The sequence below is a fragment of the Thunnus albacares genome, chromosome 7 (assembly GCF_914725855.1).
Source record: "Thunnus albacares chromosome 7, fThuAlb1.1, whole genome shotgun sequence".
In the NCBI taxonomy this organism is placed as follows: Eukaryota; Metazoa; Chordata; class Actinopteri; order Scombriformes; family Scombridae; genus Thunnus; species Thunnus albacares.
The window spans coordinates 4614068-4641947 of NC_058112.1; the positions used below are offsets into that span (position 1 = coordinate 4614068).

A 27880-nucleotide genomic window follows, 5' to 3' on the forward strand; every position below is an offset into this window, starting at 1 on the left:
GACAGCATGTCAGTGTGTGGTACAGGACCCTTGAAGACACCTGCTTGTGGTAAGCATATCTTCTATCTGAAGCATATCTTTTATCTCATTAATATGTTTATTGAGCGAACCTTTCCTTTCAAACTACAAATATGTAATATGTTTTCAACAGGATTGTGGAATATAACAGACTTTTGAAAGAGAGAGGGTCAGGTATGAACAACTTTCTACTATTTTATAATTTGTAGATATTTTATGTGAAATAATTCATCCTGTGACAATTTTGTTTCATCTGTTTTTGAAAACTGAGGTTACTGTTAATATTATTATAATTATAACATTATAACATCACTGTCTAGAAAATAATTTTGAATGAGCTATGATGAAATCACTTGTCTGTTAATTATTTAGTTGAACTTGATTATTCAGGGCTGTTCAGACTTGAGCACTGAAGAAGTTGTAAGACAAAACTCACTCTTCTTTGTAATTACCTCACAGACAACAGCTGCCACCATGAGTACAGACGCGGAAATGGCCATTTATGGCAAAGCTGCCATTTATCTCCGTAAACCAGAGAAGGAGAGAATTGAGGCTCAAAGCAAACCATTTGATGCCAAGACAGCCTGCTATGTGGCCGATGCCAAAGAGCTGTACCTGAAGGCAACAATACTCAAGAAAGAGGGTGGCAAAGTCACCGTCAAAGTCCTGGACACAGAGGAGGTTGGTATCATACAGTCTGACTCAAATGGGAGATAAATGTGATCAGTTCTCATTGTGAACAATGTCCTGTTCCAGGAGAGGACAGTTAAAGAAGATGACGTCTGTCCAATGAACCCTCCCAAATTCGACAAAATTGAGGACATGGTCATGATGACCCATCTCAATGAAGCCTCTGTCTTGTATAACCTTAAAGAGCGTTATGCAGCATGGATGATCTACGTAAGACAATCTGATACTGAGCAAATAGAAATATTGAAAATTACTCTACAGTGCTTGTAGAAAACATGAAGTTAACTGTAATGTCTCCATGATCACTTTCAGACCTACTCTGGGTTGTTCTGCGCCACTGTGAACCCCTACAAGTGGCTCCCAGTGTACGATGCTGAAGTTGTAAGTGCCTATAGAGGCAAGAAGCGTATGGAGGCTCCACCCCACATCTTCTCTGTCTCTGACAACGCTTATCAGTTCATGCTTTGTGGTATGTCCTTAACAATGTAGAATTTATCAGTACAGAGAGGTTTCTTTTGCAGAAATACAGTTAATCGCTTTGTTTTTCATTTTTACAGATAGGGAGAACCAGTCTGTCTTGATCACGTAAGTGTTACATTTGTTGAACTTTACAATATAATCAAATATCTTGATCAAATTCTTATGAGTCTGTGTCTATATCCAGTGGAGAATCTGGTGCTGGAAAGACTGTGAACACCAAGCGTGTCATCCAGTACTTTGCAACAATCTCAGTTGGTGGAGACAAGAAGAAGGACACAGGAAAGATGCAGGTATGTTAACATTCCTAAAATTATAGAATATGTTTCCAGGAGAAAAAATACAGTCCTTTGCTGATATCAACTCTAATCCTGGATTGTAGGGGTCACTGGAGGATCAGATTATTGCAGCCAATCCCTTGCTGGAGGCCTATGGTAATGCCAAAACTGTGAGAAATGACAACTCTTCTCGTTTTGTAAGTATGGAGCGATTTCTTCACATGAGAAAGGTCTTGTTGCACATTGCCCAGGTGGAAGAACGTTAAATGTTCCTTTGTTCCAAACAGGGTAAATTCATCAGAATCCATTTTGGAACATCTGGCAAATTGGCTAGTGCTGATATTGAGACATGTAAGTCACAAATTCTTATAACTAAATACATATAACTTAGACTGAAAGTTGGCCAAATTGTGACTCATGAACAACATTTGTAGATCTGCTGGAGAAGTCTAGAGTGACATTCCAGCTTCCTGATGAGAGAGGCTACCACATCTTCTACCAGATGATGACCAACCACAAGCCTGAGCTGATTGGTAAGCAGACTGAGTCGTTATACAATGTTAGACTTACTTATATTATTAATATGAAACATAATATGATGAACATTTCACCCTTTTTTGATCTCCAGAAATGTCACTCATTTCAACCAACCCCTATGACTTCCCCATGATCAGCATGGGTCAGATCACAGTGGCCAGCATTGATGACAAAGAAGAGCTGGATGCCACCGATGTAAGTGATCTCATCTTCAAAATATGTTAAAATATTTTATGTATTAAATGCAACATAAAAACAAGTTTTTTAAATAATCACATTTTATTAAGAGTATGTGTTTCATATGGACACCTCCTTTGCACACAGAATGCTATTGATATCCTGGGCTTCAGTAATGAGGAGAAGATGAGCATCTATAAAATGACTGGTGCTGTCATCCACCATGGTAACATGAAGTTCAAGCAGAAGCAGCGTGAGGAGCAGGCTGAGCCTGATGGCACAGAGGGTGAGTATTGAGTGTTATCTCAAATTGAATAGCTTGAGAAAAGTGGTAAGGTCCTTTACCAGACTGGTTTCTGTTATGTCATTACCGACAATCTCTGTCACATACTGTATTATTAACTATAAAACTATTTTCAGATGCTGACAAGGTTGCTTACTTGTTGGGTCTAAACTCCGCTGACATGCTGAAGGCTCTGTGCTATCCCAGAGTGAAGGTCGGAAATGAGTTTGTCACCAAGGGACAGACTGTACCTCAGGTAATCAACTTCTTCTATTAATTTACAAGTTATATTTATGTTAAAACAGAGTCAAGTTAGCCCCAATGAAGTTATTCAGCAGAAACTTTATTAGGGAAAACCTGGCAAAGTTTTGTTAGTCCCTCACAGATTTGTAACATGCAGTATGCAAGTTAGTTCTACTTTTGATAAATTCTTTGTATCATAAAAATGCACTAATGGAAAAGTATTCCAAGAAAAATATGAAATTGATATGAATTAGGCTATATTGTTGTATTTCATTCTTTTGTCTCATTTCTGTCATTAGAAGAAGTTCAGACTATCAGTAATTCAGTATATTACAGAATAGCTGACTGATTTGAATAAAAAAATCATATCTTTTCTCTGTTCTTTTTTCAGGTGCTGAACTCAGTGACTGCCCTTGCAAAGTCTATCTATGAGAGGATGTTCTTGTGGATGGTCATCCGTATCAACCAGATGTTGGACACTAAACAGCCCAGGCAGTTCTTCATTGGTGTCCTGGATATTGCTGGCTTTGAAATCTTTGATGTAAGGTTCATTCCTAACAAAGCTGATTTGTTTATGACAAGGTATTTTTATTGATTTCTATTGATCACCCTAATCCTTTCTCCCTCACAGTTCAACACATTGGAACAGCTGTGCATTAACTTCACCAATGAGAAATTGCAGCAGTTCTTCAACCACCACATGTTTGTGCTGGAGCAAGAAGAGTACAAGAAGGAGGGCATTATCTGGGAGTTCATTGACTTTGGCATGGACTTGGCTGCCTGTATTGAGCTGATTGAAAAGGTAAGCACTTAGTTTTGTGATTCTATATAATTGTTATTAATACAACTTCATGTATTCCTTTAATGACAAACTTCTTCCCACTTTTTTACAGCCCATGGGCATCTTCTCCATCCTTGAAGAGGAGTGCATGTTCCCCAAGGCCACGGACACATCCTTCAAGAACAAGCTGTATGACCAGCATCTTGGCAAAAATAAAGCATTTGAGAAGCCAAAGCCAGCCAAGGGCAAGGCTGAGGCCCACTTCTCCCTGGTGCACTATGCTGGTACTGTGGACTACAATATCTGTGGCTGGCTTGACAAGAACAAGGACCCACTGAATGAGTCTGTCCTGCAGCTGTACCAGAAGTCCTCAGTTAAACTTTTGGCTCTTCTGTATCCTCCTGCTGCTGCTGAGGGTATGAAATTAACAACAGTAAACTAAAACATATTTAAGGTTGCAGATACTGTGTATTTTAACTAACTGTAGAATGTGTTCATGGAAATATGAAGTCTCTTTCTAACAAAATGTTTTCTACTTAAAATTATCAACAGATACCGGAAAGAAGGGAGGCAAGAAGAAGGGTGGTTCTATGCAGACTGTGTCTTCACAGTTTAGGGTAAGGTTTAACATTGCAAACCTAGGCATAACATCATATTTCAGTTTATACTCAAACTCACATGTGTTACATTTTATGACAAGATTTACTGTTTTGGATCTACAGGAGAACTTGGGCAAGCTGATGACTAACTTGAGGAGCACCCATCCTCACTTTGTGCGCTGTCTGATTCCCAATGAGTCAAAGACTCCAGGTACATAGATAATGTAATCTTAAATCTTCTTGGTATGGTTTACATAATTTTGTGCTGCTTTAACAAGGAAAATAACTATTCAAAAAATGAATAAGTGATTATGTCTTTCTTACAGGTCTGATGGAGAACTTCCTGGTCATCCACCAGCTCAGGTGTAACGGTGTGCTGGAGGGTATCAGAATCTGCAGAAAAGGTTTCCCCAGCAGAATCCTCTACGGTGACTTCAAGCAGAGGTATCAATGAATATGTTCTTAACATCTTCTAATATTTGACAAAAACTACAAAGTCCTTACATTGACCATTAACTCTCTAATGAAAAGGTACAAGGTACTGAATGCCAGCGTCATCCCTGAGGGCCAGTTCATTGACAACAAGAAGGCTGCAGAGAAGCTGCTTGGTTCAATCGATATTGATCATGACCAGTACAGATTTGGACACACCAAGGTAAGCACTTCGCTTTCCTTATTTTACCTTGGCATGCTTACAAAGGAGGTTGAGTTGCTCAGTTTGTTTTATGTTACTAACCCAATTTTAATGAATTTAGTGCAAAGTAGGACAATGGGTGAGGGAAAAAGTGATTAATTGTTGGTTTAGATCCAGAGCCCCCAGGATGGGGCCATTCATGAAAACATATTTTGAAAGGTTATGTAGGTTAAAATCCTCTTTCTTTGTTTTACATAGTGTGAGGTGTGAACTCTGAGTTCATCCCAGTTTCAATGTTTAACTTTATTGTGCAAACATTCATTTGTAATTTTCTATTTGTTTAGGTGTTCTTCAAGGCTGGTCTGCTGGGTACCCTTGAGGAAATGAGAGATGAAAAGCTGGCAAATCTTGTTACCATGACTCAGGCTATCTGCCGTGGGTTCCTCATGAGAAGGGAGTTTGTGAAGATGATGGAAAGGAGGCATGTTTAAAACAGTTAATCCTACACACAGTCATGGTATGAAAAATTCACAACATTGTCCATAACAGCAACTTTTTGTGCGCAGGGATGCCGTCTTTACAATCCAGTACAACGTACGTTCATTCATGAATGTCAAACACTGGCCATGGATGAAGGTGTACTACAAGATCAAGCCTCTGCTGAAGAGTGCTGAAACTGAGAAGGAGCTGATGCAGATGAAGGAGAACTATGAGAAGATGGAAAAAGACTTGGCTACCGCTCTGGCCAAGAAGAAGGAACTGGAGGAAAAGATGGTGTCTCTCCTGCAGGAGAAGAACGATCTGCAGCTGCAAGTAGCATCTGTACGTAGACACCAAAAGAACTGCAGCTAACCCCTAACCCTTTTTTCAGTTTGTGTCTGTAAACTGTTGAAGTGCTCACACCTTTTTCCCAATGTGAACTAGGAATCAGAGAATCTGTCAGACGCTGAGGAGAGATGTGAGGGACTTATCAAGAGTAAGATTCAGCTGGAGGCCAAACTCAAAGAGACAACTGAGAGACTGGAGGATGAAGAGGAAATCAATGCTGAGCTTACTGGCAAGAAGAGAAAGCTGGAGGATGAATGCTCTGAGCTCAAGAAGGATATTGATGACCTGGAGCTGACCTTGGCCAAAGTGGAAAAGGAGAAACATGCCACTGAGAACAAGGTTTGTAAATATTACTATATATAGCAGATCAAGTAACATTATCAAAGTTAACGATTGATAACAACATCTTTCTTGCAAACTTAGGTGAAGAATCTGACTGAGGAGATGGCCTCTCAGGATGAGAGCATTGCTAAGCTGACCAAGGAGAAGAAAGCCCTTCAGGAGGCTCATCAGCAGACTCTTGATGACCTGCAAGCTGAGGAGGACAAAGTCAACTCACTGACCAAGTCAAAGACCAAGCTTGAGCAGCAAGTGGATGATGTAAGTCACTTAGATTGAAAAAACAAGGTTCTTCTTGAACATGATAATTACACACTATATACATATAACTAACTACGTATTAATGTGCAGCTTGAGGGTTCTTTGGAGCAAGAGAAGAAGCTGCGTATGGACCTGGAGAGAGCCAAGAGAAAGCTTGAGGGTGATCTGAAACTGGCCCAGGAATCTATCATGGATCTTGAGAACGACAAACAGCAGTCTGAGGAGAAAATTAAAAAGTAAAATAATTGTTTTCATACTAAAACAATGATAAGGTTTCTAGACATGGCCAACAGCATGGATAAAGTCTTACTATGCACTCTTTTATTTTCACAGGAAGGACTTTGAAACTAGTCAGCTCCTTAGCAAGATTGAGGATGAGCAGTCAATGGGCGCTCAGCTTCAGAAGAAGATCAAGGAGCTTCAGGTGACTCACATACAGTGTTACATAAAATATTTCTCTGTACATTTCCTACTGTATGTTTTAAAAGTGAAAGTTTACTGAAAGACAACACATCTACATTCAACAGGCCCGTATTGAGGAACTGGAGGAGGAGATTGAGGCTGAGCGTGCTGCTCGTGCCAAGGTTGAGAAGCAGAGAGCTGATCTCTCCAGGGAACTTGAGGAGATCAGTGAGAGGCTGGAGGAGGCCGGTGGTGCCACTGCTGCTCAGATTGAGATGAACAAGAAGCGCGAGGCTGAGTTCCAGAAGGTCCGTCGTGACCTTGAGGAAGCCACCCTGCAGCATGAGGCCACTGCTGCTGCTCTGCGCAAGAAGCAGGCTGACAGCGTTGCTGAGCTGGGTGAGCAGATCGACAACCTCCAGCGTGTCAAGCAGAAGCTTGAGAAGGAAAAGAGTGAATACAAGATGGAGATTGATGACCTCTCCAGCAACATGGAGGCTGTTGCTAAAGCAAAGGTGCATAATACATTACACTGTGTTTTAAGCTAATATCCAAAGTAGTACAGCAAGTAACTAGTATCATAAATAAAATCTGTTCTGTGATACTGAAAACCTTTCCTCATTAGGGAAATCTTGAAAAGCTGTGCCGTACTCTTGAGGACCAACTTAGTGAACTGAAGACCAAGAATGATGAAAATCTTCGTCAAATCAATGATGTGGGTGCACAGAAAGCACGTCTTCTGACAGAAAATGGTGTGTATGAAACAGCATTCAACTACAGTGATCTGCAGTGTATAACTGAGAAATTGGACATAAAGTAATGTTTAATGACAATTTTCACACCAGGTGAGTTTGGCCGTCAAATTGAAGAGAAAGAAGCTCTAGTCTCCCAGCTGACCAGAGGCAAACAGGCCTTCACACAGCAGATTGAGGAGCTGAAGAGACATATTGAAGAGGAGGTTAAGGTAAAAGAAACTTGAAATAAGAGTGTAAAAAGGGTATTATTTATACTAGTTATTTAGAAATTTTGCATATTCAATAATATTTCTGATACCAGGCCAAGAATGCTCTTGCCCATGGACTGCAATCAGCCCGCCATGACTGTGATCTGCTGAGGGAGCAGTTTGAAGAGGAGCAGGAGGCCAAGGCTGAGCTGCAGCGTGGAATGTCCAAGGCCAACAGTGAGGTGGCTCAGTGGAGAACTAAGTATGAAACTGATGCTATCCAGCGCACTGAGGAGCTTGAGGAGGCCAAGTGAGTAAAATTTAAACAATTGATTGGCCACAAGGTTAGCATCATAGTGTAGCTCAACTGACAATAGTATTTGAATCAATACTTTAAACACATTTAAACACTCACAAAACTCACAGAGTCTTGTGTAAATCCTTGACAGAGAAACAAAATTCCCATGTTTTTAACAGGAAAAAGCTTGCCCAGCGCCTTCAGGAGGCTGAGGAGCAGATTGAGGCTGTGAACTCCAAGTGTGCTTCTCTGGAGAAAACCAAACAGAGGCTCCAGAGTGAGGTGGAGGACCTCATGATTGACGTGGAGAGGGCTAATGGGCTGGCCGCCAACCTGGACAAGAAGCAGAGGAACTTTGACAAGGTACCACCATTTATTTAGTATGACCAAAAAACAAAGACAATGACAATTATTTGTCATTGTATTTATTAATAAGTAACCCTACTGTATAAATTGTGCAATTTAGGTGTTGGCAGAGTGGAAACAAAAGTATGAGGAGGGTCAGGCAGAGCTTGAAGGAGCTCAGAAGGAGGCTCGTTCTCTCAGCACTGAGATGTTCAAGATGAAGAACTCTTACGAGGAAGCTCTGGATCACCTGGAGACCATGAAGCGTGAAAACAAGAACCTGCAACGTGAGTTCCTACCAGATTGTGTTAGCAACTATAGTTAGATTATTTTCAATTTTATATTTTACATTTTAAGGCTTATCAACATTAAACACATACATCTCTCTGCAGAGGAGATCTCAGATCTGACTGAACAGATTGGTGAGACTGGCAAGAGCATCCATGAGCTGGAGAAGTCCAAGAAGCAGGTGGAGACAGAGAAGGCTGAGATCCAGACAGCTCTTGAAGAGGCTGAGGTAAAAACATTTTCGGGGAGATCTTCTGAAATGGAATTTCAAATAATGGATGAATACATTATAGAAAGTATGAAGGCAGAGATGAACATTTTAATTTCTGATATCATTAGGGCACTCTTGAACATGAAGAGTCTAAGATCCTGCGCGTCCAGCTGGAGCTCAACCAGATTAAAGGTGAGGTGGACAGGAAGCTGGCAGAGAAAGATGAGGAGATGGAGCAGATCAAGAGGAACAGCCAGAGGGTGATTGACTCCATGCAGAGCACTCTGGATTCTGAGGTCAGGAGCAGAAATGATGCCCTGAGAATCAAGAAGAAGATGGAGGGAGATCTGAACGAGATGGAGATTCAGCTGAGCCATGCCAATCGCCAGGCTGCTGAGTCCCAGAAGCAGTTGAGGAATGTGCAGGCACAGCTGAAGGTATTGTTATACAAAGTTATTGTTGCATGGACTATAGTCAGTCAGTGCATCTACTTTTTGGTATTGATGTAAATATTTCCCTGTGATTTTTCGCCAGGATGCACAATTGCACCTTGATGATGCTGTCAGAGCCCAGGATGACATCAAGGAACAAGCTGCTATGGTGGAACGCAGAAACGGTCTCATGGTGGCTGAAATTGAGGAACTTAGAGTTGCCCTGGAACAGACAGAGAGAGGCCGCAAAATTGCTGAGCAGGAGCTGGTGGATGCCAGTGAGCGTGTTGGACTTCTGCACACTCAGGTGAATATTTCTTCAATTATTTTTTCTATAAATAATAAACCTAAACAGTTCTGAAATAAGTGAGTATACTCACTTTATTTAGTGGCATTTGATGACTGAAGTGACAATATTTTTTATCTTTTAGAACACAAGCCTTCTGAACACTAAGAAGAAGCTTGAGGCTGACTTGGTTCAGATCCAGAGTGAAGTGGATGACACTGTTCAGGAAGCAAGGAATGCAGAGGAGAAGGCCAAGAAGGCCATCACTGATGTAGGTTTACATTTTATTTGTTCTTAATTTAAATCAAAGTAAGATGTGCTTTTTCAAGATATTTCTAATAAATGTTTTATGCTGTCTGCGCTAGGCTGCAATGATGGCTGAAGAGCTGAAGAAGGAGCAGGACACCAGTGCTCACCTGGAGAGGATGAAGAAGAACCTGGAGGTGGCTGTTAAGGACCTGCAGCACCGCCTGGATGAGGCTGAGAACCTGGCCATGAAGGGTGGCAAGAAGCAGCTCCAGAAACTCGAGTCTAGGGTAAGACAGTTATGTTACAAATATGCACAGTTGAAGAAATGTAAGAAATCATATAAAGCATGCATTCTAAATATTTTCTGAATTTTCTGCTTTTTTGAAGGTGCGTGAGCTGGAGACAGAGGTTGAGGCTGAACAAAGACGTGGAGCAGATGCTGTTAAGGGTGTTCGCAAATATGAGAGGAGGGTGAAGGAACTCACCTACCAGGTACAGCCACATTAACACTTAACATGTACAACTCAATCTAACAGTTATTCTGATAATATTTATACATCAAATTTACTTTTTATAACAGACTGAGGAGGACAAGAAAAACATTACCAGGCTGCAGGATTTGGTTGACAAGTTACAGCTCAAGGTGAAGGCCTACAAGAGGCAGTCTGAGGAAGCGGTAAGGACATGTTAATTTTCAACACTGAAAACTTGATAGTGTGTCAGTTATTTTTCACACAAAGCAGACTTATTGTGTTTTTGGACATTCAAATGGCCCGCTGAGTTGTCCAGCCAACATCACTGTTTATCTAGTTTCACTAGCCTTAACAACAACTATTGGCAATAACTATACCACAATAAGCGCTGCATCATACCACCGACATACACTTTTAATTGATAAAACTAAACTAACAAAGTCAGAGCAGCAGACCCAGAGAAATTATTTCTTTTTTTCTATGCATTCTTCCTCCTTTTCAAAATCTGATGCCTGTATTACACAAAATGCCATTCAACCAATGACTATTTGGTTGGGAGAGAGTGTAAATCAATCTTGAGTTTATTTGAAGCTGCAAATGGTGAAACCCGATATATTAGCCTGCTGTCAACACGGATTGCCAGTCCATGTTGGCCCCAGTGGGGTCTTTTTACTCCTGTCAGCTGTCTTTCCAGGTTCTAACCTGGTAAACTAGAGACAAAATGTTTGTAACATTTTTATACTTAATTACTTACTATTACTTACTATTCTCACCATCATTCTTGAGTACTATATCAATTACCAAAATTTTGATTCATTTGAAACAAAAATAAGTGTAATGACACAGAGGTTGGGGATTCAGTTTCCTATGGTAGTTCGTTTTTTTTTTTTTTTACAAAATAGCTCCCCCTCACTAGACTGAGACCTTGAACCACAAATAAGCTCTGCTGCATATATCAACTTCTCCCCTGCTTCTGCAAAGTACAGCAGAATAACTGATGCTTAAAAGTAAGACTGACACTGTGGTAGGGTAGGCAAATAATTTAGTATTAAATCAGGTTGAGGAGACATATCAGTTTCAAGACATGTCAACAATGGGTAATGAGCTTTTATTAAAAAAAATTGACTCTGGCAATGTGGAATTAACTATGGACTCTTTATTATGAACAAAAAACAATAGTTTTCTATACCTTTAAAATATATTTGTGCTATTCCAGGAGGAGCAGGCCAATGTTCATCTGTCCAAGTGCAGGAAGATCCAGCATGAGCTTGAGGAGGCTGAGGAGCGTGCAGACATTGCAGAGTCCCAGGTCAACAAGATGAGAGCAAAGAGCCGTGACTCCGGCAAGGTAGATATATAAACGTTTCATGAAGAACAAATCAAATGAAATTCCCTCTTGTGCAACAGTTTAGAGCAGATGTTTGCTTTATAAATCATGAATGAAAAAATTACCATGATTGCCTTATGCTTAATAAAATTAACCACCAACAAAAAATCTCTATATGTATGTAGAGTATGTAATGTTTGTATGTAATTATGTGTTGATTTTTTGTTTTACATTTTCACAGGGAAAAGAGGCAGAATAAAGCACTCCACCTGATGGGCTGATTCTAATCATATAATATGATGTGAAATATACCACAATAAAACAGTTTTTTCATCTTAAATTGCTGTTTGTGTTATTTTGATCTCAATGTGTCCTGAGATATAGCAAACGTGTAATTTGGATCATCTGTGACAAAGTTAAACAAAATTCTACTATATTTATTAGAATGGCTGGCTACAGCATAAAGTATGCTGCATAATGTTTTTGATGTATGGGTCTGAGATATTTTAAAGTTAAAATTGACCAGCTACCACCACATAATTACAGTGGGGAGAATGATTGGCAATTATCTGCTATCCAAACAGCAGAAGGAGCTGCTCTGCCATCCTATAAGGTCCGGTAGAAGTGGCAACAACCAGGGCTTGAAAGAGAGAAGTAACAGGAGCGCTGCTGGTGTCCCTCAAACTACCGGTGCTCATGGAAGTGTGTGTGACACCAGACCCTGAAGAAGGTGCAAGCCGACACGCTTTGGTGTGTTTTTTAATGACTCTAGCCCATTGAAATAAAGGCCTTCTATTTTTCAAACCTACCTTGAGTGCCTGGACCTGGATTTTTATGCTATTTTTTGGTCATAATTCTTCCGCTCTTCTTCAAACCAGGGCTTGAAATTGAAGCCAATGCAAAAGTCCCTTAAAGTGCAATACCACTGACGGCCACTAGGTGATGGCTTCAAAATGTCCCTGGCTTCAGTAGACTCTTATTCAAAAAGTGTAAACTTCTCTCATGAAATACTGTTTCAATAGATTTTTTTTCAACAAATCATTATGGTCTCAATCACTAAATTCAGGCCTAAATTCGGGAACTTCTGGACTCATGTACACATTTCGTCAATAATTCACAAATCAAGTAATAAATTCTCCTCAGACACGTGATGATCTGAATACAAATAAGAGGCTTGAGGCTGGCCAGGTTGTGTGCAGGAAGCAGGGTATGCAGAGAGGGCAAATCATCATGGTCTCAATCACTAAATTCAGGCCTAAATTCGGGAACTTCTGGACTCATGTACACATTTCGTCAATAAGTCACAAATCAAGTAATAAATTCTCTTCAGACAAATAAGAGGCTTGAGGCTGGCCAGGTTGTGTGCAGGAAGAAAGGTATGCAGAGAGGGCAAAAACAGAAATCACTAATGTGGGGGAAAAATTTGTGTTCCCTGGGTCATTCTCTGGTCATCTTCTATCCTGGGAGCAGTAGGTCATGACCTGTCTCTTTCAGAGTGATGCATATCTCTCCCTACTGACATTGACTGGGATAGGCAGCTGTCTTGATAAGGCTGGCTGTCTCCTACAGTTATAAAGTTTGGGTGGCGATATGCTGTGCTTTGTGCAGACGGTCAGACTGGCCTCACTTAGAATGGATATCATGTGACCAGTGTACAGACTACATGACTTCAGTTGACTTTAGTCAACATAGTGTCCTGTTTAGTGTTCAATACCCAGTAGAGGCATAGATGAGTAAAGAATAACCTTATTTGGACACATAGTAAGGTTAAGGGTTTGGTGAGGGGTTTAAATACTCTTTTAGGAAGTAGACTGCAGAATTGAGTGGCACTGCATAGTGTTTTCACTCGTAATGTAACTCTGTCCTTGATTGAGCTTCAATAAATGTTCCTGCATAAGACAACCCGGTCTCCTGACAGTTCCTTCACAACTAACATAGGTTTAAATTTCATTTGTTCTCTATTTTACATGAAAATCACCTGGAGATAATGGATACAAAAAGAGGCCTGAGGCTAGCCAGGTTGTGAGGTAGACACTGTGCAGGAAGCAAGGCATGCAGAGTGGGCAAAGAGGGAAATCACTAAAATAGGTTTAAATTTCATTTGTCCTGTATTTAATATGAAACTCACCTGGAGATAATGAAGAAGAACCTGGAAGTTGCTGCTGAGGACCTGCAGCACTGCCTGGATGGGGATGAGAAGTAAAGGGCGGCAAGAAGCACATTCAGAAACTAAATAATTAGAGGTTGAGTTTTAAAGATAAGAGATTTGGAGCAGCAGATGCAGTTAAAGGTGAGGAGGTTGAACTAACCTACAAATACATTGATATTTAATACAAAAAAATGCATCAAATAAATCCAACGTGGTTATCAGTGAAAATATTCAAACTTGCATGTACACTTTATACTACAAACTGAAGAAAAACATCACCAGGCTGAATAATAAGCAGAATGAGAAGTCAGTAAGAGCTCCCTTGCATGCTCATAAAAATTGAACAGAAAAATAATGTAATAAAATTATGAACTCACCACATTGATAGATCTGGACTCAGTAATCCATGAAAATTATGGGACCTAGGAATGAAGTGACACGAAAAGGCTGAGAAACAACTTCTTAAAGTGAACAGATAGGGGAAAAGTGCAATTAAGAAAGGCTCTTTTTAATATATTAATGGTCTTAAATGACTGTCATTTTCACCACATTGTTTCCTCTAAGAAACAAATATTACATTTCAATCAGAGCTATATAAAACACAATTAATCAAACTTAATATACAAAACTCAGCTTTCTTCAAAATGATAGGCTACAACATGAACTATGCATATTGTGTTTGTATAGCATACATATAAGCTGTTTGTAAAGCTCCTAATAAGTGGCCAAAGTAACATTCATTCCTTATACAGTTTACACAAAAACAATGCTGAAGGAAACTAGTGAGCAAACTTCCAATATGCAAACATTTTCACTCCCCAACAGTATATCCACCACGTATAAGCTTGAATGTTGCCACTGAAAAACTTTGATGTCACTATTTGGTGAAAGACAACAACAGCTGTTGTGACTTTGGATTCATAGCAGCAACAATGGATTCCAATAACGACCCTGAGTCACAGCTATTATATATCATACAATTCAAGGTATCCCCTCTCGTAAGCACATCAATCCAACTATGAGTTTGGCAGCTTGGAATTGCAAAAAGTGATGGGGTTTCTTTCCCATCCTGCACTATTGGGTACATCAGGAGAACATGTCTTGGAATCTCAAGACATGGAATTATTACTATTTGACAAATACTCAAAGAGAATATTTCAGCATTTGAAAAAGATGAGATTCATATGTGCAAAACTTACAATAGTCATGAATAATAATGATGTAATGTGCCACTGGGCTGCGTCATAATAGGGAAAAGCCTTTCTACGAAGTTATGTTTGGAAAGGCAGAAAATAGAATTGGAGCCTGAAAACACCTGTGCCATGTGTGACAAGAACTGGAAAATGTGGCTGAAATGCAATCTGATAGACAAAGTCTTAATCATGGCCAAGGCCACAGGATATGATAAGAAGCTATTTGGAGATCCCAATATTAATAAAAATGGTTATATAGCCTCCTTAGGCTATATAATGTCATATAAAAAATAAACCTTCATTCCTACCCTTGTCTATTATGATGTATTGTCATGTTATGAAAAAAAAAGTTTTAAGTTGTTATTTTTTTTAAAAACTCATGAAAAAATATTTAGAAAGGAACTGGAGCTGCCTTTACTGATTGACATCTAAAACATAAAGGGTATACACTAGCAACAGATGGATGGATGTCTGCTTTTAGTGTTACCCACACCATACTTGGCATGTGTCCCAGATTTAACCTTCGCTGTGTAAGCAAACTGGATTCAATATAAGGAGTCCAAGACAGCATGTCAGTCTGTGGTACAGGACCCTTGAAGACACCTGCTTGTGGTAAGTATATCTTCTATGTGCTGTGCTTAGGAGAATTTGAAGATATTCCTTATTTAAAACATTTAAATATTAATTATTATTAATACATTTGTTGAGCAGACCTTTAATTTTGAACTACAAATATGTGATATGTTTTCAACAGGATTGTGGAATATAACAGACTTTTGAAAGAGAGAGGGTCAGGTATGAAAAACTTTCCACTATTTTATAATTTGTAGATATGTGAAACAATTCATGCAGTTACAGTTTTGGTCTGTCCATACTGTTAATATTATCACTTCTCATCACTGTCTAGAAAATAATTTTGAATGAGCTATGATGAAATCACTTGTCTGTTAATTATTTAGTTGAACTTGATTATTCAGGGCTGTTCAGACTTGAGCACTGAAGAAGTTGTAAGACAAAACTCACTCTTCTTTGTAATTACCTCACAGACAACAGCTGCCACCATGAGTACAGACGCGGAAATGGCCATTTATGGCAAAGCTGCCATTTATCTCCGTAAACCAGAGAAGGAGAGAATTGAGGCTCAAAGCAAACCATTTGATGCCAAGACAGCCTGCTATGTGGCCGATGCCAAAGAGCTGTACCTGAAGGCAACAATACTCAAGAAAGAGGGTGGCAAAGTCACCGTCAAAGTCCTGGACACAGAGGAGGTTGGTATCATACAGTCTGACTCAAATGGGAGATAAATGTGATCAGTTCTCATTGTGAACAATGTCCTGTTCCAGGAGAAGACAGTTAAAGAAGATGACGTCTGTCCAATGAACCCTCCCAAATTCGACAAAATTGAGGACATGGTCATGATGACCCATCTCAATGAAGCCTCTGTCTTGTATAACCTTAAAGAGCGTTATGCAGCATGGATGATCTACGTAAGACAATCTGATACTGAGCAAATAGAAATATTGAAAATTACTCTACAGTGCTTGTAGAAAACATGAAGTTAACTGTACTGTCTCCATGATCACTTTCAGACCTACTCTGGGTTGTTCTGCGCCACTGTGAACCCCTACAAGTGGCTCCCAGTGTACGATGCTGAAGTTGTAAGTGCCTATAGAGGCAAGAAGCGTATGGAGGCTCCACCCCACATCTTCTCTGTCTCTGACAACGCTTATCAGTTCATGCTTTGTGGTATGTCCTTAACAATGTAGAATTTATCAGTACAGAGAGGTTTCTTTTGCAGAAATACAGTTAATCGCTTTGTTTTTCATTTTTACAGATAGGGAGAACCAGTCTGTCTTGATCACGTAAGTGTTACATTTGTTGAACTTTACAATATAATCAAATATCTTGATCAAATTCTTATGAGTCTGTGTCTATATCCAGTGGAGAATCTGGTGCTGGAAAGACTGTGAACACCAAGCGTGTCATCCAGTACTTTGCAACAATCTCAGTTGGTGGAGACAAGAAGAAGGACACAGGAAAGATGCAGGTATGTTAACATTCCTAAAATTATAGAATATGTTTCCAGGAGAAAAAATACAGTCCTTTGCTGATATCAACTCTAATCCTGGATTGTAGGGGTCACTGGAGGATCAGATTATTGCAGCCAATCCCTTGCTGGAGGCCTATGGTAATGCCAAAACTGTGAGAAATGACAACTCTTCTCGTTTTGTAAGTATGGAGCGATTTCTTCACATGAGAAAGGTCTTGTTGCACATTGCCCAGGTGGAAGAACGTTAAATGTTCCTTTGTTCCAAACAGGGTAAATTCATCAGAATCCATTTTGGAACATCTGGCAAATTGGCTAGTGCTGATATTGAGACATGTAAGTCACAAATTCTTATAACTAAATACATATAACTTAGACTGAAAGTTGGCCAAATTGTGACTTATGAACAACATTTGTAGATCTGCTGGAGAAGTCTAGAGTGACATTCCAGCTTCCTGATGAGAGAGGCTACCACATCTTCTACCAGATGATGACCAACCACAAGCCTGAGCTGATTGGTAAGCAGACTGAGTCGTTATACAATGTTAGACTTACTTATATTATTAATATGAAACATAATATGATGAACATTTCACCCTTTTTTGATCTCCAGAAATGTCACTCATTTCAACCAACCCCTATGACTTCCCCATGATCAGCATGGGTCAGATCACAGTGGCCAGCATTGATGACAAAGAGGAGCTGGATGCCACCGATGTAAGTGATCTCATCTTCAAAATATGTTAAAATATTTTATGTATTAAATGCAACATAAAAACAAGTTTTTTAAATAATCGCATTTTATTAAGTGTATGTGTTTCATATGGACACCTCCTTTGCACACAGAATGCTATTGATATCCTGGGCTTCAGTAATGAGGAGAAGATGAGCATCTATAAAATGACTGGTGCTGTCATCCACCATGGTAACATGAAGTTCAAGCAGAAGCAGCGTGAGGAGCAGGCTGAGCCTGATGGCACAGAGGGTGAGTATTGAGTGTTATCTCAAATTGAATAGCTTGAGAAAAGTGGTAAGGTCCTTTACCAGACTGGTTTCTGTTATGTCATTACCGACAATCTCTGTCACATACTGTATTATTAACTATAAAACTATTTTCAGATGCTGACAAGGTTGCTTACTTGTTGGGTCTAAACTCCGCTGACATGCTGAAGGCTCTGTGCTATCCCAGAGTGAAGGTCGGAAATGAGTTTGTCACCAAGGGACAGACTGTACCTCAGGTAATCAACTTCTTCTATTAATTTACAAGTTATATTTATGTTAAAACAGAGTCAAGTTAGCACCAATGAAGTTATTCAGCAGAAACTTTATTAGGGAAAACCTGGCAAAGTTTTGTTAGTCCCTCACAGATTTGTAACATGCGGTATGCAAGTTAGTTCTACTTTTGATAAATTCTTTGTATCATAAAAATGCACTAATGGAAAAGTATTCCAAGAAAAATATGAAATTGATATGAATTAGGCTATATTGTTGTATTTCATTCTTTTGTCTCATTTCTGTCATTAGAAGAAGTTCAGACTATCAGTAATTCAGTATATTACAGAATAGCTGACTGATTTGAATAAAAAAATCATATCTTTTCTCTCTTCTTTTTTCAGGTGCTGAACTCAGTGACTGCCCTTGCAAAGTCTATCTATGAGAGGATGTTCTTGTGGATGGTCATCCGTATCAACCAGATGTTGGACACTAAACAGCCCAGGCAGTTCTTCATTGGTGTCCTGGATATTGCTGGCTTTGAAATCTTTGATGTAAGGTTCATTCCTAACAAAGCTGATTTGTTTATGACAAGGTATTTTTATTGATTTCTATTGATCACCCTAATCCTTTCTCCCTCACAGTTCAACACATTGGAACAGCTGTGCATTAACTTCACCAATGAGAAATTGCAGCAGTTCTTCAACCACCACATGTTTGTGCTGGAGCAAGAAGAGTACAAGAAGGAGGGCATTATCTGGGAGTTCATTGACTTTGGCATGGACTTGGCTGCCTGTATTGAGCTGATTGAAAAGGTAAGCACTTAGTTTTGTGATTCTATATAATTGTTATTAATACAACTTCATGTATTCCTTTAATGACAAACTTCTTCCCACTTTTTTACAGCCCATGGGCATCTTCTCCATCCTTGAAGAGGAGTGCATGTTCCCCAAGGCCACGGACACATCCTTCAAGAACAAGCTGTATGACCAGCATCTTGGCAAAAATAAAGCATTTGAGAAGCCAAAGCCAGCCAAGGGCAAGGCTGAGGCCCACTTCTCCCTGGTGCACTATGCTGGTACTGTGGACTACAATATCTGTGGCTGGCTTGACAAGAACAAGGACCCACTGAATGAGTCTGTCCTGCAGCTGTACCAGAAGTCCTCAGTTAAACTTTTGGCTCTTCTGTATCCTCCTGCTGTTGCTGAGGGTATGACATTAACAACAGTAAACTAAAACATATTTAAGGTTGCAGATACTGTGTATTTTAACTAACTGTAGAATGTGTTCATGGAAATATGAAGTCTCTTTCTAACAAAATGTTTTCTACTTAAAATTATCAACAGATACCGGAAAGAAGGGAGGCAAGAAGAAGGGTGGTTCTATGCAGACTGTGTCTTCACAGTTTAGGGTAAGGTTTAACATTGCAAACCTAGGCATAACATCATCTTTCAGTTTATACTCAAACTCACATGTGTTACATTTTATGACAAGATTTACTGTTTTGGATCTACAGGAGAACTTGGGCAAGCTGATGACTAACTTGAGGAGCACCCATCCTCACTTTGTGCGCTGTCTGATTCCCAATGAGTCAAAGACTCCAGGTACATAGATAATGTAATCTTAAATCTTCTTGGTATGGTTTACATAATTTTGTGCTGCTTTAACAAGGAAAATAACTATTCAAAAAATGAATAAGTGATTATGTCTTTCTTACAGGTCTGATGGAGAACTTCCTGGTCATCCACCAGCTCAGGTGTAACGGTGTGCTGGAGGGTATCAGAATCTGCAGAAAAGGTTTCCCCAGCAGAATCCTCTACGGTGACTTCAAGCAGAGGTATCAATGAATATGTTCTTAACATCTTCTAATATTTGACAAAAACTACAAAGTCCTTACATTGACCATTAACTCTCTAATGAAAAGGTACAAGGTACTGAATGCCAGCGTCATCCCTGAGGGCCAGTTCATTGACAACAAGAAGGCTGCAGAGAAGCTGCTTGGTTCAATCGATATTGATCATGACCAGTACAGATTTGGACACACCAAGGTAAGCACTTCGCTTTCCTTATTTTACCTTGGCATGCTTACAAAGGAGGTTGAGTTGCTCAGTTTGTTTTATGTTACTAACCCAATTTTAATGAATTTAGTGCAAAGTAGGACAATGGGTGAGGGAAAAAGTGATTAATCGTTGGTTTAGATCCAGAGCCCCCAGGATGGGGCCATTCATGAAAACATATTTTGAAAGGTTATGTAGGTTAAAATCCTCTTTCTTTGTTTTACATAGTGTGAGGTGTGAACTCTGAGTTCATCCCAGTTTCAATGTTTAACTTTATTGTGCAAACATTCATTTGTAATTTTCTATTTGTTTAGGTGTTCTTCAAGGCTGGTCTGCTGGGTACCCTTGAGGAAATGAGAGATGAAAAGCTGGCAAATCTTGTTACCATGACTCAGGCTATCTGCCGTGGGTTCCTCATGAGAAGGGAGTTTGTGAAGATGATGGAAAGGAGGCATGTTTAAAACAGTTAATCCTACACACAGTCATGGTATGAAAAATTCACAACATTGTCCATAACAGCAACTTTTTGTGCGCAGGGATGCCGTCTTTACAATCCAGTACAACGTACGTTCATTCATGAATGTCAAACACTGGCCATGGATGAAGGTGTACTACAAGATCAAGCCTCTGCTGAAGAGTGCTGAAACTGAGAAGGAGCTGATGCAGATGAAGGAGAACTATGAGAAGATGGAAAAAGACTTGGCTACCGCTCTGGCCAAGAAGAAGGAACTGGAGGAAAAGATGGTGTCTCTCCTGCAGGAGAAGAACGATCTGCAGCTGCAAGTAGCATCTGTACGTAGACACCAAAAGAACTGCAGCTAACCCCTAACCCTTTTTTCAGTTTGTGTCTGTAAACTGTTGAAGTGCTCACACCTTTTTCCCAATGTGAACTAGGAATCAGAGAATCTGTCAGATGCTGAGGAGAGATGTGAGGGACTTATCAAGAGTAAGATTCAGCTGGAGGCCAAACTCAAAGAGACAACTGAGAGACTGGAGGATGAAGAGGAAATCAATGCTGAGCTTACTGGCAAGAAGAGAAAGCTGGAGGATGAATGCTCTGAGCTCAAGAAGGATATTGATGACCTGGAGCTGACCTTGGCCAAAGTGGAAAAGGAGAAACATGCCACTGAGAACAAGGTTTGTAAATATTACTATATATAGCAGATCAAGTAACATTATCAAAGTTAACGATTGATAACAACATCTTTCTTGCAAACTTAGGTGAAGAATCTGACTGAGGAGATGGCCTCTCAGGATGAGAGCATTGCTAAGCTGACCAAGGAGAAGAAAGCCCTTCAGGAGGCTCATCAGCAGACTCTTGATGACCTGCAAGCTGAGGAGGACAAAGTCAACTCACTGACCAAGTCAAAGACCAAGCTTGAGCAGCAAGTGGATGATGTAAGTCACTTAGATTGAAAAAACAAGGTTCTTCTTGAACATGATAATTACACACTATATACATATAACTAACTACGTATTAATGTGCAGCTTGAGGGTTCTTTGGAGCAAGAGAAGAAGCTGCGTATGGACCTGGAGAGAGCCAAGAGAAAGCTTGAGGGTGATCTGAAACTGGCCCAGGAATCTATCATGGATCTTGAGAACGACAAACAGCAGTCTGAGGAGAAAATTAAAAAGTAAAATAATTGTTTTCATACTAAAACAATGATAAGGTTTCTAGACATGGCCAACAGCATGGATAAAGTCTTACTATGCACTCTTTTATTTTCACAGGAAGGACTTTGAAACTAGTCAGCTCCTTAGCAAGATTGAGGATGAGCAGTCAATGGGCGCTCAGCTTCAGAAGAAGATCAAGGAGCTTCAGGTGACTCACATACAGTGTTACATAAAATATTTCTCTGTACATTTCCTACTGTATGTTTTAAAAGTGAAAGTTTACTGAAAGACAACACATCTACATTCAACAGGCCCGTATTGAGGAACTGGAGGAGGAGATTGAGGCTGAGCGTGCTGCTCGTGCCAAGGTTGAGAAGCAGAGAGCTGATCTCTCCAGGGAACTTGAGGAGATCAGTGAGAGGCTGGAGGAGGCCGGTGGAGCCACTGCTGCTCAGATTGAGATGAACAAGAAGCGCGAGGCTGAGTTCCAGAAGGTCCGCCGTGACCTTGAAGAGGCCACCCTGCAGCATGAGGCCACTGCTGCTGCTCTGCGCAAGAAGCAGGCTGACAGCGTTGCTGAGCTGGGTGAGCAGATCGACAACCTCCAGCGTGTCAAGCAGAAGCTTGAGAAGGAAAAGAGTGAATACAAGATGGAGATTGATGACCTCTCCAGCAACATGGAGGCTGTTGCTAAAGCAAAGGTGCATAATACATTACACTGTGTTTTAAGCTAATATCCTAAGTAGTACAGCAAGTAACTAGTATCATAAATAAAATCTGTTCTGTGATACTGAAAACCTTTCCTCATTAGGGAAATCTTGAAAAGCTGTGCCGTACTCTTGAGGACCAACTTAGTGAACTGAAGACCAAGAATGATGAAAATCTCCGTCAAATCAATGATGTGGGTGCACAGAAAGCACGTCTCCTGACAGAAAATGGTGTGTATGAAACAGCATTCAACTACAGTGACCTGCAGTGTATAACTGAGAATTGGACATAAAGTAATGTTTAATGACAATTTTCACACCAGGTGAGTTTGGCCGTCAAATTGAAGAGAAAGAAGCTCTAGTCTCCCAGCTGACCAGAGGCAAACAGGCCTTCACACAGCAGATTGAGGAGCTGAAGAGACATATTGAAGAGGAGGTTAAGGTAAAAGAAAACACTTGAAATAAGAATGTAAAAAGGATAGTATTTATGCTTGTTATTTAGAAATTTTGCACATTCAATAATATTTCTGATACCAGGCCAAGAATGCTCTTGCCCATGGACTGCAATCAGCCCGCCATGACTGTGATCTGCTGAGGGAGCAGTTTGAAGAGGAGCAGGAGGCCAAGGCTGAGCTGCAGCGTGGAATGTCCAAGGCCAACAGTGAGGTGGCTCAGTGGAGAACTAAGTATGAAACTGATGCTATCCAGCGCACTGAGGAGCTTGAGGAGGCCAAGTGAGTAAAATTTAAACAATTAATTGGCCATAAGTCTAGTTGAGTGTAGCTCAACTGACAATAGTATTTGAATCAATACTTGTATTTAAACACACATTTAAACACTCAAAAACTCACAAAGTCTTGTATAAATCCTTGACAGAGAAACAAAATTCCCATGTTTTTAACAGGAAAAAGCTTGCCCAGCGCCTTCAGGAGGCTGAGGAGCAGATTGAGGCTGTGAACTCCAAGTGTGCTTCTCTGGAGAAAACCAAACAGAGGCTCCAGAGTGAGGTGGAGGACCTCATGATTGACGTGGAGAGGGCTAATGGGCTGGCCGCCAACCTGGACAAGAAGCAGAGGAACTTTGACAAGGTACCACCATTTATTTAGTATGACCAAAAAACAAAGACAATGACAATTATTTGTCATTGTATTTATTAATAAGTAACCCTACTGTATAAATTGTGCAATTTAGGTGTTGGCAGAGTGGAAACAAAAGTATGAGGAGGGTCAGGCAGAGCTTGAAGGAGCTCAGAAGGAGGCTCGTTCTCTCAGCACTGAGATGTTCAAGATGAAGAACTCTTATGAGGAAGCTCTGGATCAGCTGGAGACCATGAAGCGTGAAAACAAGAACCTGCAACGTGAGTTCCTACCAGATTGTGTTAGCAACTATAGTTAGATTATTTTCAATTTTATATTTTACATTTTAAGGCTTATCAACATTAAACACATACATCTCTCTGCAGAGGAGATCTCAGATCTGACTGAACAGATTGGTGAGACTGGCAAGAGCATCCATGAGCTGGAGAAGTCCAAGAAGCAGGTGGAGACAGAGAAGGCTGAGATCCAGACAGCTCTTGAAGAGGCTGAGGTAAAAACATTTTCGGGGAGATGTTCTGAAACAGAATTTCAAATAATGGATGAATACATTATAGAAAGTATGAAGGCAGAGATGAACATTTTAATTTCTGATATCATTAGGGCACTCTGGAACATGAAGAGTCTAAGATCCTGCGTGTCCAGCTGGAGCTCAACCAGATTAAAGGTGAGGTGGACAGGAAGCTGGCAGAGAAAGATGAGGAGATGGAGCAGATCAAGAGGAACAGCCAGAGGGTGATTGACTCCATGCAGAGCACTCTGGATTCTGAGGTCAGAAGCAGAAACGATGCCCTGAGAATCAAGAAGAAGATGGAGGGAGATCTGAACGAGATGGAGATTCAGCTGAGCCATGCCAATCGCCAGGCTGCTGAGTCCCAGAAGCAGTTGAGGAATGTGCAGGCACAGCTGAAGGTATTGTTATACAAAGTTATTGTTGCAAGGACTATAGTCAGTCAGTGCATCTACTTTTTGGTATTGATGTAAATATTTCCCTGTGATTTTTCGCCAGGATGCACAATTGCACCTTGATGATGCTGTCAGAGCCCAGGATGACATCAAGGAACAAGCTGCTATGGTGGAACGCAGAAACGGTCTCATGGTGGCTGAAATTGAGGAACTTAGAGTTGCCCTGGAACAGACAGAGAGAGGCCGCAAAATTGCTGAGCAGGAGCTGGTGGATGCCAGTGAGCGTGTTGGACTTCTGCACACTCAGGTGAATATTTCTTCAATTATTTTTTCTATAAATCATAAACCTAAACAGTTCTGAAATAAGTGAGTATACTCACTTTATTTAGTGGCATTTGGTGACTGAAGTGACAATGTTTTTTATCTTTTAGAACACAAGCCTTCTGAACACCAAGAAGAAGCTTGAGGCTGACTTGGTTCAGATCCAGAGTGAAGTGGATGACACTGTTCAGGAAGCAAGGAATGCAGAGGAGAAGGCCAAGAAGGCCATCACTGATGTAGGTTTACATTTTATTTGTTCTTAATTTAAATCAAAATAAGATGTGCTTTTTCAAGATATTTCTAATAAATGTTTTATGCTGTCTATGCTAGGCTGCAATGATGGCTGAAGAGCTGAAGAAGGAGCAGGACACCAGTGCTCACCTGGAGAGGATGAAGAAGAACCTGGAGGTGGCTGTTAAGGACCTGCAGCACCGCCTGGATGAGGCTGAGAACCTGGCCATGAAGGGTGGCAAGAAGCAGCTCCAGAAACTCGAGTCTAGGGTAAGACAGTTATGTTACAAATATGCACAGTTGAAGAAATGTAAGAAATCATATAAAGCATGCATTCTAAATATTTTCTGAATTTTCTGCTTTTTTAAAGGTGCGTGAGCTGGAGACAGAGGTTGAGGCTGAACAAAGACGTGGAGCAGATGCTGTTAAGGGTGTTCGCAAATATGAGAGGAGGGTGAAGGAACTCACCTACCAGGTACAGCCACATTAACACTTAACATGTACAACTCAATCTAAGAGTTATTTTGACACCTTTTACATATCAAATTTACTTTTTATAACAGACTGAAGAGGACAAGAAAAACATTACCAGGCTGCAGGATTTGGTTGACAAGTTGCAGCTCAAGGTGAAGGCCTACAAGAGGCAGTCTGAGGAAGCGGTAAGGACATGTTAATTTTCAACACTGAAAACTTGATAGTGTGTCAGTTATTTTTTACACAAAGCAGACTTATTGTGTTTTTGGACATTCAAATGGCCCGCTGAGTTGTCCAGCCAACATCACTGTTTATCTAGTTCCACTAGCCTTAACAATAACTATTGGCAATAACTATACCACAATAAGCGCTGCATCATACCACCGACATACACTTTTAATTGATCAAACTAAACTAACAAAGTCAGAGCAGCAGAGATATTATTTCTTTTTTCTATGCATTCTTCCTCCTTTTCAAAATCTGATGCCTGTATTACACAAAATGCCATTCAACCAATGACTATTTGGTTGGGAGAGAGTGTAAATCAATCTTGAGTTTACTTGAAGCTGCAAATGGTGAAACCCGATATATTAGCCTGCTGTCAACACGGATTGCCAGTCCATGTTGGCCCCAGTGGGGTCTTTTTACTCCTGTCAGCTGTCTTTCCAGGTTCTAACCTGGTAAACTAGAGACAAAATGTTTGTAACATTTTTATACTTAATTACTTACTATTACTTACTATTCTCACCATCATTCTTGAGTACTATATCAATTACCAAAATTTTGATCCATTTGAAACAAAAATAAGTGTAATGACACAGAGGTTGGGGATTCAGTTTCCTATGGTAGTTCGTTTTTTTTTTTTTTTACAAAATAGCTCCCCCTCACTAGACTGAGACCTTGAACCACAAATAAGCTCTGCTGCATATATCAACTTCTCCCCTGCTTCTGCAAAGTACAGCAGAATAACTGATGCTTAAAAGTAAGACTGACATTGTGGTAGGGTAGGCAAATAATTTAGTATTAAATCAGGTTGAGGAGACATATCAGTTTCAAGACATGTCAACAATGGGTAATGAGCTTTTATTAAAAAAAATTGACTCTGGCAATGTGGAATTAACTATGGACTCTTTATTATGAACAAAAAACAATAGTTTTCTGTACCTTTAAAATATCTCTGTGCTATTCCAGGAGGAGCAGGCCAATGTTCATCTGTCCAAGTGCAGGAAGATCCAGCATGAGCTTGAGGAGGCTGAGGAGCGTGCAGACATTGCAGAGTCCCAGGTCAACAAGATGAGAGCAAAGAGCCGTGACTCTGGCAAGGTAGATATACAATTCTGTTTACTGAAGACAAATCAAATTGAAATACTACTTGATTTAAATTTAATCTGACAGAAAGTAACTTAGTTAAAACTGATCGTAATGAACCTGATCAAACCCTGTTTTCTTTCTTTCTTTTTAGGGAAAAGAGGCAGCTGAGTAAAGCAGACTGGCTGATATACATATACATATGCTGCAGAAGTAAATTTTTTACTTGTTATCTTCAAATTGCTGTCTGTCTGCTCATTTTTTCTCTTACTGTTTCCCCTGAGGGATAGCAAGTGTCAGACTGGGATCACTGACATCAAACAATATGATTGGCTATGGGGTATATTGATTCTCACTGTCATTGATGTCAGCCTTTATTGAGGCTTAATCTATAATTTTCAAGCCAAATTAGTAAAAATACAATACATATCTGATGTAACTATTAATCAATTTTAAGTTTGACATAGTTTAGGTGACTAGTGAGCTTTGGAGGTTCACTGGACATAGACAAGTGGGAGGAGGCCTGAAGTATATCTAGGTTATATTGAAATTAATACAACTTCAGCTGGGAACACCCTCATGAAGACCAAGGCCATTATTGGTGAAAAAGTCAAGAGAGTAACTTTGCATGCCCTGATGCCATTTTGACCTGAAAAACTGTAAAAGATCGGAAGGGTGCATTGCTAACTGTAGGTTCTTACATGGATGTTTTTCTGTGGATACCAAAGGGAAAATTTTCGTGGGAACATTTATATTTGAAGTTTGATCAGTACTTCCAGTAAACAGCTCTGCTTCTATGCTGGTTTTAGAATGGGTACTATGGGTTGATGTCTTAGTTTGTAGCACATGCAACCAGTTGAAATACTGAAAATCATGGGGGGTGGCCATGTGTCGGCCTGGATAGGCCCAGGCCTAGCCTAGCTGCTCACAAGTAACTGATCACAGCAATGGTTTTCCTAAAATGACAGTCGCAGAGAGTTATGCCAGCATAGGTTGACTGAGTGGCTTTTCAAGAGCATACAAATCTGATAGTGGGGTTGCACACTAACCTTGCAGTTTTTATTGACCATGATATAATTGTGTCTAACCCTGTTTAGTTGGTCCAAGGCCTGTCCGTGATAATGTGCCTGCCCTGAAGTCAGGAGTATCTTCAAGAAATCCCTCTCCCC

General features: G+C 40.2%; 3 protein-coding genes across 4 annotated transcripts; all 3 read left to right on the forward strand.

Moving 5' to 3' along the window:
- Positions 1 to 26951, forward strand: LOC122985249 (myosin heavy chain, fast skeletal muscle-like). Of its 2 annotated transcripts, XM_044355731.1 has the most exons (41): positions 1 to 49; positions 152 to 192; positions 478 to 699; positions 775 to 918; positions 1021 to 1177; positions 1266 to 1293; positions 1373 to 1478; positions 1568 to 1660; positions 1751 to 1814; positions 1898 to 1996; positions 2092 to 2195; positions 2325 to 2463; positions 2598 to 2716; positions 3095 to 3244; positions 3335 to 3505; positions 3597 to 3900; positions 4037 to 4101; positions 4207 to 4294; positions 4410 to 4527; positions 4615 to 4738; positions 5062 to 5198; positions 5284 to 5539; positions 5642 to 5884; positions 5969 to 6145; positions 6236 to 6381; positions 6479 to 6569; positions 6673 to 7062; positions 7173 to 7299; positions 7393 to 7511; positions 7604 to 7800; positions 7968 to 8151; positions 8255 to 8420; positions 8526 to 8650; positions 8761 to 9069; positions 9167 to 9370; positions 9495 to 9620; positions 9715 to 9885; positions 9986 to 10090; positions 10179 to 10274; positions 11288 to 11419; positions 11640 to 11738. In XM_044355731.1, exons 3-41 carry the CDS (start codon positions 493 to 495, stop codon positions 11655 to 11657), a joined length of 5799 nt encoding a protein of 1932 aa, XP_044211666.1. In that variant the 5' UTR covers positions 1 to 49; positions 152 to 192; positions 478 to 492; the 3' UTR covers positions 11658 to 11738. The 2 variants fall into 2 exon arrangements, with proteins under 2 accessions (XP_044211666.1, XP_044211665.1); XM_044355730.1 differs by lacking the exons at positions 1 to 49; positions 152 to 192; positions 478 to 699; positions 11640 to 11738 and adding an exon at positions 26866 to 26951.
- LOC122985251 (myosin heavy chain, fast skeletal muscle-like) lies at positions 15302 to 19250 on the forward strand. The gene is made up of 16 exons (XM_044355732.1): positions 15302 to 15352; positions 15495 to 15535; positions 15787 to 16008; positions 16084 to 16227; positions 16330 to 16486; positions 16575 to 16602; positions 16682 to 16787; positions 16877 to 16969; positions 17060 to 17123; positions 17207 to 17305; positions 17401 to 17504; positions 17634 to 17772; positions 17907 to 18025; positions 18404 to 18553; positions 18644 to 18814; positions 18906 to 19250. The coding sequence occupies exons 3-16, from the start codon at positions 15802 to 15804 to the stop codon at positions 19233 to 19235; spliced, it is 1911 nt and encodes a 636-aa protein (XP_044211667.1). The 5' UTR covers positions 15302 to 15352; positions 15495 to 15535; positions 15787 to 15801; the 3' UTR covers positions 19236 to 19250.
- On the forward strand, positions 19325 to 26795 carry LOC122985138 (myosin heavy chain, fast skeletal muscle-like). The gene is made up of 24 exons (XM_044355532.1): positions 19325 to 19410; positions 19516 to 19603; positions 19719 to 19836; positions 19924 to 20047; positions 20371 to 20507; positions 20593 to 20848; positions 20951 to 21193; positions 21278 to 21454; positions 21545 to 21690; positions 21788 to 21878; positions 21982 to 22371; positions 22482 to 22608; positions 22701 to 22819; positions 22915 to 23111; positions 23282 to 23465; positions 23569 to 23734; positions 23840 to 23964; positions 24075 to 24383; positions 24481 to 24684; positions 24809 to 24934; positions 25029 to 25199; positions 25300 to 25404; positions 25493 to 25588; positions 26595 to 26795. The coding sequence occupies exons 1-24, from the start codon at positions 19384 to 19386 to the stop codon at positions 26793 to 26795; spliced, it is 3927 nt and encodes a 1308-aa protein (XP_044211467.1). The 5' UTR covers positions 19325 to 19383.
- Positions 26952 to 27880: the final 929 nt, after the last annotated feature.

What these genes read in the sequence shown, in the direction of transcription:
- LOC122985249 (XM_044355731.1), top strand. Translation starts at nt 493, where the DNA reads ATGAGTACAGACGCGGAAATGGCCATTTATGGCAAAGCTGCCATTTAT. An exon ending in TTATCAGTTCATGCTTTGTG is followed by an intron (nt 1,178 to 1,265) that starts GTATGTCCTTAA and finishes TCATTTTTACAG; the next exon opens with ATAGGGAGAACCAGTCTGTC. An exon ending in AACATGCCACTGAGAACAAG is followed by an intron (nt 5,885 to 5,968) that starts GTTTGTAAATAT and finishes TTGCAAACTTAG; the next exon opens with GTGAAGAATCTGACTGAGGA.
- LOC122985251 (XM_044355732.1), top strand. Translation starts at nt 15,802, where the DNA reads ATGAGTACAGACGCGGAAATGGCCATTTATGGCAAAGCTGCCATTTAT. An exon ending in ATGACAACTCTTCTCGTTTT is followed by an intron (nt 16,970 to 17,059) that starts GTAAGTATGGAG and finishes TGTTCCAAACAG; the next exon opens with GGTAAATTCATCAGAATCCA. An exon ending in CCACAAGCCTGAGCTGATTG is followed by an intron (nt 17,306 to 17,400) that starts GTAAGCAGACTG and finishes TTTGATCTCCAG; the next exon opens with AAATGTCACTCATTTCAACC.
- LOC122985138 (XM_044355532.1), top strand. Translation starts at nt 19,384, where the DNA reads ATGCAGACTGTGTCTTCACAGTTTAGG. An exon ending in AACATGCCACTGAGAACAAG is followed by an intron (nt 21,194 to 21,277) that starts GTTTGTAAATAT and finishes TTGCAAACTTAG; the next exon opens with GTGAAGAATCTGACTGAGGA. An exon ending in TCCAGAAACTCGAGTCTAGG is followed by an intron (nt 25,200 to 25,299) that starts GTAAGACAGTTA and finishes GCTTTTTTAAAG; the next exon opens with GTGCGTGAGCTGGAGACAGA.